The sequence below is a fragment of the Achroia grisella genome, unplaced genomic scaffold (genome assembly GCF_030625045.1).
Source record: "Achroia grisella isolate CSIRO2021 unplaced genomic scaffold, CSIRO_AGI_Agris_v1 utg640, whole genome shotgun sequence".
NCBI lineage: Eukaryota > Metazoa > Arthropoda > Insecta > Lepidoptera > Pyralidae > Achroia > Achroia grisella.
This window is the reverse complement of record NW_026712977.1, coordinates 107,212-119,557: the sequence shown is the minus strand read 5'-3', so window position 1 is coordinate 119,557 and position 12,346 is coordinate 107,212. Positions and strand designations below refer to the sequence as shown.

General features: G+C 31.5%; 1 protein-coding gene across 1 annotated transcript in view; it reads left to right on the top strand.

Annotated features, from left to right (window-relative positions):
- LOC131849209 (serine/threonine-protein kinase OSR1-like) overlaps positions 1 to 12,346 on the top strand; it is a 35,176-nt gene that overhangs the window by 8,723 nt on the left and 14,107 nt on the right. Inside the window, exons 4-8 of the mRNA XM_059199224.1 lie at positions 6,216 to 6,267; positions 6,875 to 7,055; positions 9,045 to 9,169; positions 10,796 to 10,889; positions 12,108 to 12,252. Of these exons, the coding sequence (XP_059055207.1) occupies positions 6,216 to 6,267; positions 6,875 to 7,055; positions 9,045 to 9,169; positions 10,796 to 10,889; positions 12,108 to 12,252 (597 nt within the window). The remainder of the gene's footprint in view (positions 1 to 6,215; positions 6,268 to 6,874; positions 7,056 to 9,044; positions 9,170 to 10,795; positions 10,890 to 12,107; positions 12,253 to 12,346) is intronic.

Sequence of the window (12,346 nt, the reverse complement as noted above, 5' to 3'; positions counted from 1 at the left end):
GTGTGAACAGAGTGACATTACCAGTTACTACATAGTTAACATGACCATCATTCCTGCTTAAGGCGGGACAATCTCGATTTCATCTTTTGTCGCTCATTTTTGTAGAAAAACTTAAAATCCATAGCGTTGACAATGTTATCTGATTGCACTAAGAATCAGTGCTTAGCGGTTTCTATATTGATCATCGCATGCCTCTTATTTGTTATTGTGTAATTATTTATATAAAAAATATGTATCTATTCTAAAGAGCAACACACAAGTTTTCTGCTCATTCTTCTTGTGATGAGTCTGCGTTCCGAATGAGTGGTAGAATCAAAATTATGACTATTCAAAAGTGATTATATTGAGTTTATTTGAATAAAGATTATTTCTAGACTGCTAGGTTTTCATTTATGAGTATCATGCGCTTAAAATATTTTTTATTTGGAACTGTCTGAAATAAACATAACTAGAACATGGACGCTACAGAGTGTATATAACAAACTACTGATTGTGATATGAAAATGATACAGTCATCTAGAATTAATTAATTGGCCAGGTAGCGTAAAGGATTTTGTCAATCAAATTTTCTTTTCTGACATTGTCGTATTGTGCTTTGTTCCTTTATTTATCTCTAACCTGAGAGAGAATGCATTATTTTTAAATAATAACAAATAACGGCAATTAGTTACTAATAATATAAACGCGAAAGTTTGCGAGTATTATGGATACATGTTTTTTAGTCTATCACCTAAAACCTACTGATCGAATATTGATGTAAATGTATAATAATATAATTTATACGCCAGATTAACACATAGTTTATAATTCAAAAATATATTAAATATTTGAAAGATAAATGTGAAGTAAGTGTGATGCAGAGGAAGATGTGCAGGTCAGCTCAGCAGTTATTAATAAAAAATGAAATAAAAATGCATACGACTATTAAAAATATTAATGACATGATGTAACATTGCATCTAATCTGCCATTCACTTAATTCAAATTCTGTAAGAAACATACGAAACTATAAATAGTAATATATTTGGTAACATTCATAATCGCGTGTATTGTATACCTGTAATGGAATATTCCGGAATTGTTAAAAATGTGAATGGGCACGAACAAGATGTTATTTCGTATAGTTTGCTGGCTTTATACGAATGTATATTATGTCATGTTTCGTCACTTACAAATCTTTAGTAATAATTACCATAACTTACCATCAGGTAATCATCAATGTGGGCCGTTAGTTTTGCCATTCCAGTTAGATAAATCAATAATATGTTAATAATGAACAATATAAAAGGTAATGTAATAAAGAAATATTTATTTTACTGTTCCAATTGTTATAGCAGTACATAACTTGTCTAACCTACAAAAAATCATAGTCTAGGATTTACCTAATTTATATATATGAAATATAATAGTTTAAATAGCCAAAAAAATATATATTCATATTTATTATTGGAAATAATAATAACAATAACTGAGAACTACTAATTAACACAACACTATCTAATACCTAACTACGATTGTTCCATGGGTAATAACAGATAGAAATGCTTAAATATACCTTTATATTTCTCATAGAAAACTTAATATATAAATAATCAAACCCGTCCAAACAATAATTATATCATGAATGCAAATAATTGTATCGTGCGGAAATCGAACCCGCGACCATCGGAAGTAAAGCGGGTGCTGACCCTCTACACGACGGAAATTGTCTGATGATAATAAAATTATGTAAGGGACGTTATTATTCTATTATTTATTGTTCGTACGTGTCCTAAAAACTACAGTGTTTGCCCGGAAAAAGCTCAATGAAGCTTTGTTAGGCGTATCTATTGTAAGCTAGCGGGCAAAAAAATTCAATTTCTATATTGCTGGACAATTTTAACAACAGTCAGATAATCGCGGTGTTATCTTTTGTCGGCACTTTTTCTGATTGTTCGCGTCAATATTACGATGAAATGACAAATGCTAAAAATTTAATAAATAACTGACGTAAGGAAAATTATAAATATCCACCTACCTACGCGCCCACTGGTATTTAGTAAATTAATAAAATATTAATTAATACTGAACCAAAAAAAACTAAAAATCTTAACAATGGGCTACACCCCTTTTCACGAAAATTGCGTTGACGCAGAGTATATATATATATATATATATATATATATATATATAATAAACATGGAAGTTTGTGAGCATGGATGGATGCTTATAATTCTTTCAAGCAAAAGCTACTGACTGATTTCGATGAAACTTTACAATAATATAGCTTATACATCAGAATAGGGCATAATTTAAAAAGATATTATGTAAATTGGGCAAAATATAAAGATAGTTGTCAAGTAAGTTTGATGCAGAAGTTCCACAGCTAGTACTTGAAATAGGTAAGGAGTGTAGAATGCTAATACATTTGAAAACTATCAAATTATACTAAAATATACATTAAATGAATAAAAGAAACATTACATAATACCATGTATTTAACACACATATACTCTTTTGTTTATTGTTAAATTCTATGGTCAAATTGAGAATTGATTAACATTGTTTGTCTTTGAAATTACTGTCTGTAACCTTACTGAATGTCAAACATAATTATAATAAATTTATTTATTACACTGTTTATGTATATTAATTATTAGTGAAATAACTTTTCGCTCAATATACAAATATAAAGTTATTTAAAAAGAAAGTTGTGTAGCAGTAATCTGAATTACAATCTAATATCTAATAATATTCAAACTTGTAATTTAAATTATTTTTGGTCGAATTTACGCTCGACCAGTTGTAATCATAATTATTCATATGACACTCGTAGTACTAGATTATACGTAGGCCTGGTAGGTATTCTGGAGGACTAATGTCATGCATCCGTATTTTGAACCTTAATCCTTCAGTTGAAGTATATCTTTTAAAGAAAGTTGCTTGACGTCTAAGGTAGCCAACGCGCACGTGACACCACTGGTGTTTCAGGCGTCCATAGGCTGCGGTAACCGTTTGTTATCAGACGGGCCCTACTGTTTGCCGCTATAGTAGTATAAACAGAGACGAAATATATAAATTAAAGGCACGATACCTTTAATTTATATTTCACCTAAAATATTTGCAGATTAGAACTCCATCAATCAAGTGTGATATTTACTCGGTCAATAAAGTCATTAAAATAAATATATAAACAAAAATTGTTTATCTATGTGCAGATAATAACTATAATATGGTATTACGCACTTCACTTGAATCAACAAATACATAATGCATTACATATTTATTTATTAATACAGTAATAGCGTAAATATATATTTAACCTTTATCCCTGGCCTTTATACAAATATGTTTTTTTTTTCATGGTATAGACAATTATGAATAAATATAAATACAATCACATGAACATCGCAAATGGTCTATGGGATGCAGATTGTCCAGTCCTAAAAACAATCAACTCCATAAGGCGACATCCACGCGGTCCTACTGAAAACCATAGTGTTAATTTCTAGTGAATTCGCAACTACTTGACTGACAACTAACTTTACTCACATTCTTTTATGGTTTATTCATTCCTAATTTAAGAGCTACGCTCTTGTCGGTGGAGCCCTTGCTACTTTCCGTGATCTTCCATCATGCTCTTTAATTCTTGATATGACATGACTCCCATCTTCTCCTTAATTTGTTTGTTGTCTATTATAGTGGTATAAAAAAATTCTTAACTAAAGACATGCGCGTGTGCATAGCATAGACAAAGGTATCATGCCATATTCGTTTATTAAAAAAAATAACAAATTGGCTTGATTGAAGTAAATGAAGAAATGTGTAAGAACAATAATACCTACTGATATTTCCATATGCGTTTCCGATGTTGGCGTGCGCAAATGCATAGATATGCATATTTTAAAAAATGTACTCTTAATAAACGATATTTCGAAAAATGGCTATATATGTGGCATATTAATATGCGGTCAAAATGGGAACGAGAGGTATACCAGCAAAATCTCTCATCAACCTTCTAAAAGATCTAGGCCTGTCTAGAACTGCAGAAAGTTTTATATTTTAACATGTATCTAAAGCTGTACCAACAGGCTCTTGCTAGATTTGGCTGGGCACGGTGAGAAACATGAACAGAACAAAGGAGCCCCTTAAACCTACACCCGGGTCACAAGTCCCGGGAACTGCTTGGAGTTTCCCTCTCTGCCACACGATGGACCCGACACTCGCACGGTGAATCCTTCGAACGCTGTAAATTTGATCTTTTTACGATTTTGGATATTTATGCTACGATTTTTGATACATTATGTTGCAAAATGACCTAGATGTGTAATGACTAGATATTGCGTGTGACTATTGATATGATTATGCATTTGTATAATATCTAAACTACGCCAATCGATTTGTTAATATGAAACGTTCTACAAGTAATTGGCCCTGTGTATACAATATTAATACATACAAAGTATAACGTACTAGTACATGTTTAATATATATCACATTTCGAACGGAGATTGTCCCTCTTTTGTAGTTTTGTCACGGTGTTATCGAAAAATCCGAGGACGCAAAAATGCCAAGATTTAAGAAGTTACGGCGTAATAAATCTAAATATATATAACTCAAAGGTGACTGACATAGTGATCAACGCACAGCTCAAACCACAGGATGGATCGGGCTGAAATTTGGCATGCAGGTAGATGTTATGACGTAGGCATCCGCTAAGTAAGGATTTTGATTAATTCTACCCCCAAAGGGATAAAATAGGGAATTAAAGTTTGTATGAAACTTTGTAAATTTTAAACCGATCGGGCTGAGACTTTGTACGCATAAAGCTACTATGACGTAGGCATCCCCTTAGAAAGGTTTTTTATGAATTACACCCCTAAGGGGATAAAATAGGGGATGAAAGTTTGTATGAAACTTTGTCAATTTTAAACCGATCGGACTGACTTTGCATCCATGAAGCTACTATGACGTAGGCATTCCCTAAGAAAGCAAACATAAGTAATGCCGCAAAAACTATAACTAATTAATAATAATACTTCTTAACGCGAGCGAAGCCGCGGGCAAAAGCTATATATAAAATTCTCGTGTCACAATGTTAGTTACCACACTCCTTCCAAACGACATGACCGATTTTTATAAAATTTTATATGCATATTCAGTAGGTCTGAGAATCGGCTTCTATCTATTTTTCACACCCCTAAGTGATAAGTGTTGTCCACCCCTAACATTATTTTTTTATTTTTTTGCAACATCTTTTGTTTATATTTTTTATTGTGTCATTAAAAAATATATACAACCCTAAATTTTCACCCTTCTATCACCAACCCCTATTTTTTTATATGGCAACACAACGTTTGCCGGGACAGCTAGTAATAATATATATATTCACACAACGACACCATCTACTCCCAAGCTATAAGTAGAGCTTGTGTTGTGAGTACTAAATAACTACTATAAAGACAAATAATATACAGACCGATACAAATAATCATACGCATGAATACAAATTATTGTACCGTGCAAGGAATTGAACCCGCAACCATCGGAATTAAAGTGCTGTACTAAACACGTTGAGCAATTACATGTGAATATAAAAAATGAGCAAAATATTATCTCGAACTGTATTACAAACCAAAATCGTTCTGCTAACAAAAGTAAAATTGATTCCAAAGTTTATCTATAACTAGCTGTACTCGCGACTTCGTACGCGTGGAATTAGACTTTAATTTTCTAAAATAAAAGTAGCCTAAGTTACTGCTTGTTATATCAGTTACCTGCCGGAACAAACAGACAGACAGACAATAATTGTAAAAAAAATATTTTAGTGTATGTACCGTATTTATATTCATATGCATGTAGTAAGAAACGATTATATCAATATTACAACAGACAATCCAATTTTATTTATATGTATAGATGTATTGATTATAACAGATTTTTTTAAGTATTAAATAATATTGTAGAAACAAAAAAATAATTAATTGAATATGTAATTTTTCATTGAGAACAGTCCTTCGTGAATCGCCTTACTAAATAAATAAATAAACAGAAGTTCTGTTTTGAGTCAAGAAATGGTCAGGTATATGTACTTTTACCTACTTTACCTTATTTAGTTTCTATCATAGTGTTGGCAAGTAATTATTTGCATAATATTGCAAGTATACCATTTTCAGATAATAGTTCCTGTTTTTAATCGGAATAAAAACTATTTTAATATACATGGTCTTTTTTCAGAAAAAACTATGCTGATATAATTACACCAGGGGTTCATGGTATTTTTAGACAAGTACGTATAATTTTTTTTGTAAATTTGTTTATGAATTTCATTTTATAATGAAGGTTTTTTTAATGTATGATAATGGAAGGTGCTCCCGCCTATGCTAACGGTTTACGCTGGCGGGGCTCGAGTGGAGGATAAAATAAACATGGTCAGGTTAGTTAGCCCATCGTGACAAATTTCCAGGAGGTCCGAGTGGACCACCTAACAGACCAGTGACCAGACGAGGACACCAGTCAATCGTCATCCATAAAAAAACATCTCCTTGTCATTTGCAGTTTGGGGAACTGGGTCTGATTAACAATAATTCTATGAAAACATACTAGTTAGGTGTCATTTATAATATGCTTCAAAATTAAGGTTAGAAGTTTACATAACATCGTGGCAATACTAGCTACCAGCGTCCCGCCCATGCCTCAGGCATCATTGTCTGTTTACATTTCGTATATCGATTTAAAAATACAGCGCCATCTATAATCGCTTACAAAAACTAATCGCAGATGTTAATTAATATTCTAATAGAGGGCGCTGACTGACCCTCCATATTTCTTTAATATATAATTATATAATTAATTTATATTAAAAAATATTTTTTATATTTTATTACAATATTTAGAAATCATTTGGAGCATGTGACCGTCTAACAAATTTGACGTCGTATGCTAAAGCCGCGAGCCTGTCAATCGGAAATGCTGTAGGAATCGGAAATTTATTCAGTCGTAAAATGGCGGCCAATCCGAATACTTCATATCCGTGGCCAAATAGTGAGGATGATTACGAAATACTGGACGTTATTGGTATGTTTGAATCAAATACTTCATACTAACATACGGTTTAAATAATTATAAGGCAATGCTATTATATATCTATGTAATACACGCTTACCAGGTCGCGATATAGCCAAACTGTCAAATTTCTTGATGTCTAAATGTCATTTTTACAACTTACCAACTCTAAAAAGAATTTTATATTATTTATTACTATTTTGAAAATTGTTTAATTATTAAATGTTTATCTCAATTTCTTTATAAATATTGAATTTCGGTTCATATATTTTACTTCATTCGTCTCAATAATAGCGGCGTTTACAGTTTGTACCGTTAGGTTAAAATATAAAAACCTGTAATAAAAATTGATGAACATTATGTTATTTTGTCATTTTTTGTACTAAATTTTGGTTAATTCCAGTTTAGCAAATAATATTTGGATTCTAAATAAACTACTTTATTTTTGTTAATTTACATATTATATTGTTTATTTTTTGTGTAAGGTCTGCTACAGATTATATAAACCGCGCCCGAGAAGATTTATGATCATAGATTAATTATAAGAGTTGACGCCGCCCGCATGAGAACTAACCAATTTTTATTTAATTTTTAAATTTTGTGGTACCTACTAAGATGTGGGTACCTGAATTAAAAAATAAGATTGAATGGTTACATACAAACAATGTTTTCTTTTAAGGGGCTGGAACATGGGAAAGAATATTTAGTTCCTAGTGATGAAAGTCAGAATACTATATTTTTATTAAAAAATAATATCTACCGCATTCATTTAAAATCCCCTGTAACCAAAATATTTATCGAGTTCTCGTTACACTCATGACATCTTAGTAATCAGAAATGGCAATTTTTATATATTTAGTTCCTAGTGATGCAAGCCATATTATAATTTTATTAAAAAAAATTAAGAATGTCTACTGTATTCATCTAAAATCCCTTGTATCCAAAACATTTATCAAGTTATCGTCGCACTCATGACATCTTAGTAATCCGAAATGGCAATTTCATTTATCTTGTTTGATTATATATTGCAGCTATATAATAGCATAAGCATAATACATATATAGAAAACACACTGATAAATACAAACCATCATACTTATGAATACAAATGTTTGTACCATGTGAAAAATCAAAGCTGCGACCGTCAGAAGTAGATATCCATCCATAATCCATAGGCCATACATATTGTAACATATATAGACTGGCCTTTTAAATAAATTGGAATGACTTCGGAACAACTATGTATATCTACTTAATTTTTAATATCCATAAGTTCAATATCTGTGAGTGAGTGTTTGTAGGGACTTGTCTGCTCTACTAACTATGACTTTACATTTTATTAATTTGTTATTCAAGTATGATTTACAAGATTGGTTGATGATATTAATATATGCCTCATATTGAAATTATTTTTAATTTATGGCACTGGACTGACAAACAAGGTGATGGCAGACCTGATCAAGCATCAGATATATATACATTAACATCACATTATGATTCTGGAGGACTATGGTCTTTACTTTCTGTTCTTGTGAATCAATTAATCTATTCTGACGGGCTCGCTGGTCTAGCGGTTTAGCACAACACCTTACTAGCAATTGTGATGGGTTTGATACCTCGTACAGTACAAACATTTTCATTCATGAGTATGTTTCTTTGTATCAGTCTGGGTGTTTTCTGGGTATATTATGTATGTACGTATGTATTTATAAAAAAATAACAATTGTCTGATAATTAATCAATACAAGCTTGCTTAGCTCGGGACTATAAGACGCTGTGTAATTAATATTATATTACACTTTAACTATTCTATAGTAATTATTTAGTAGTAGTAAAATGCAATTTTAATTTTTAAAATTCATTAATTGTTTAGTATACCTACCTATCGAATAGGTAAAACAAATGCTTGATACTGATTAAGTCGTAATTTAACATTATATTTGATATACATATTATCAATAAAATGAAATGATTGTTTGATTGTAATATTTTGAATTTGTAGGTGTTGGCGCCACGGCCGTAGTGTATGGTGCATATTGTAAACCAAGGGGAGAGAAATGCGCTATCAAGAGGATAAATTTGGAAAAATGGAACACCTCTATGGACGAGCTTCTAAAAGAAATACATGTATTTAATCATCACATAAATAGATAATTAAGAATACCTAATTATACTTTGGGAATGACTAATCTAGATATCTTAAATATATTTCTAGACAGCCTTGGTGCTCTTGCGGTTTAGCATCACTCTTTACATCCGCTGATTAACGGTTCGATTCCTCGCATGTTGCAAACATTCATGTGTTCATTCATGAGTATGATTGCCTGTCTGGGTATTTTCTGTTTCAAAATTCAAAATATCTAAGAATTTATATCTAGTACTCATAACACAAATTCTGCTTACCGTGGGACTAGAAGGCTTTATTTTTATTTCTAGATCTGTGATTCCCAAAGTAGTCTACTTCGTAACCCATCTGAAAACTTTTAAACATTGATCTCATTTCTAAGGTGTGTTAACAAAGGGACAGATTATCTATATATATAAAAATCAATATTTATTTCTATTGCTCACGCTATAACTTGAGAACCACATCGTCATCTTATTTTATTGTTTTATAATACTCTATAAACAGTTCACAATGAACCAGAAATTAAGTTACCCAGTAAAGTACGCAAAATTTAATTAAAAACTTAACGACTAACTTCGCGTGTTTGAATGTTAGCGCATTATGGACAGATCTCCTAGACATTTGGGTTTCCTGTAGCTTTAGCTATCCTATTAATGATAATGAGGTATATTCGCTAGTGAACAAAGGTTCTCAGCTTAGATAGTCGGATATGAATATACTACACGCACAACGGCCCGAATGAGAGGCTAATTGCGGAGACTGGAGTCCAACATCACCACATTACATATGCATGTACTGCTAGGTTGTCTGATTTGATTTGAGCGATAAGACTGCCTATTGTTAGCATGTTTATAATAAGTTCTATATTGTAAACATTATTTCTATGTACTGTAGTGTTATATTATTATTATTATATTGTATACATATGTATAAGTATGTTTGCTTATTATGTTGAGAACTTATATAACTATTCTATTTATCCTGTATATCTAAGTGACCTTTTAGAAAGGAGGACAATAATAAACATGTTACTTGCAACAGTGTTGCTATCTAAACCCTGACCTCAAAGACTTCGAAACATGTGCATTATCTAGTCTCATTCAAAAACAAGTAAACAATTTTCAATGTTGCCGATAGATTAGAAGTGATCTACAATGTTAATCAGTGAATTAGTTGCAAATCGTAAATATACCGCAAACAACATTTCTACTATCTTATATTTACATATATATGAGTACTTTAACTATCAAACTGCCTCCGTGATGTAGCGGTTAAGGATAACGCCTCACCCCTGATGGTCATGGTTTCGATATAAACATTCATACTCATGAGTATGTTTGTGTATACATACATGTGTGTATATCGAGGCATTTTCTATATATATATATATTGCCAGCAGTGCCTGAGATTACACTTGCATGAAATTTGTAGGCTATGTGTTATTCTTATGTATACGCTATATTACAGTAAATTTTCATCAAAATTCGTTCTGTAGTTTATGTGTGAAAGAGTAACAAACGTCTATTCAACTTTCTATCCATCCAGACTCTTAAACTTCGCGTTTATAGTATTAGTAAGTTGTTTGTATTCTGACCCTATTTTTTGTAATAAATATATTTTTACAGGCAATGTCAAGCTGTAACCATGAAAATGTAGTAACTTACTACACTAGTTTTGTAGTCAGCGATGAATTATGGCTTGTGCTGAAACTGCTTGAAGGTAAAAAGACATACATGTTTTGATATATTTACTAATCGTTTTACTCTAGGTATTCAACAAAATGAATATTTTATAATTTATAATTAGATATATTATAGCAGTGGGACTATTCTTATTACTTATAGTATATTTATTTATGTATATATTTGTGTATATATTATATTGTAATGTGATATATGTTATATTGTATTATTTATTGTACCTATGTTTCCATCTCTCCACTAGTCCTCTCGGTCGTTTAAAGATTAACTGGAAGATATCCCTATTATAGGATATGTCCACAACTTTATATATTTATTTAATAAGTTTATTGTATCCTCTTATACTATGTTTTATTGTACAGTAAAGTATAAAAGAAAGTAACATTCAATTTTCCCTACTGTATTTCTCCATAAAGTATATATTAATATTTTACTCTTAATAATTCATTCATTCATAATTTAAGCGCTACGCTCTTGTCGGTGGAGCCTTTGCCACTTTCCGCGATCTTCCATCATACTCTTTAATTCTTGATACGACACGACTCGACTCTACTTAATAATAAACAAAATTAATTAAATAAGAATTGAAATTTCAACTTTATATTTCTAAGTTTAAAGTCTATTTGCAGCTTGCTTTAAAGGATGAAGGATGCTCGTTTGAAGGATGAGATTCAGCAGAAATTACAAGATTGAAGGTGTAAGATGAGATTGCACGAGTGGTTATGGGCATCATATGTTACGGAGGTGCTGCTGTTCATGTATATAGACGACGGTTACTTCCCATCCGATGGGCCATTAGGTTCTTTGCTATTTAAATTACATAAAAAAACACTGGAGATCTGATCATATGCCAAGCCACTAATCTGATCTCTGATCATAGGCTAGTTTTATTTTCTCTTTCTTTCTTTCTAGTTTATGGTCGGATCACAGTCGGCGGAATATCTATGTACTTCCCGTAGCATACTGTCATGGTACCGAGAAACACTGTAGAGGTTTTAAGTTCCTCTGGACTATATTTTATACATAAAAAAATCAGCAACTTATTGTTTATGATTCGATTGAAGGGAAAATTACTGCGAATAAACGCCTGACGTATTAGTCTTCCAGAATGACTTCATGAAAGTTTATTTATGTATAGGTCTAAGTGTGAGATTGACATTTAACTAGAGGTACGCCGTATTACTTAGTTGCCATTCTAGTTACGTTAAAATGTAAGCAATATTTTATTTTATTTTAGGTGGTAGTCTCTTGGATGTTATTAAACATAAAATGAAAGTGAGCAACTGTAAACATGGAGTGTTTGATGAGGCAACTATTGCTACTGTTCTCAGGGAGGTACTAAAGGGATTGGAATATTTTCATAGCAATGGACAAATACACAGGTATGTATTTTTTTTATATAATAATATTTTTATTTCAGGCAACTTAACGTGATAAGAATATTGGCCACTATTATTAGCCCATCTTAAGTACTAA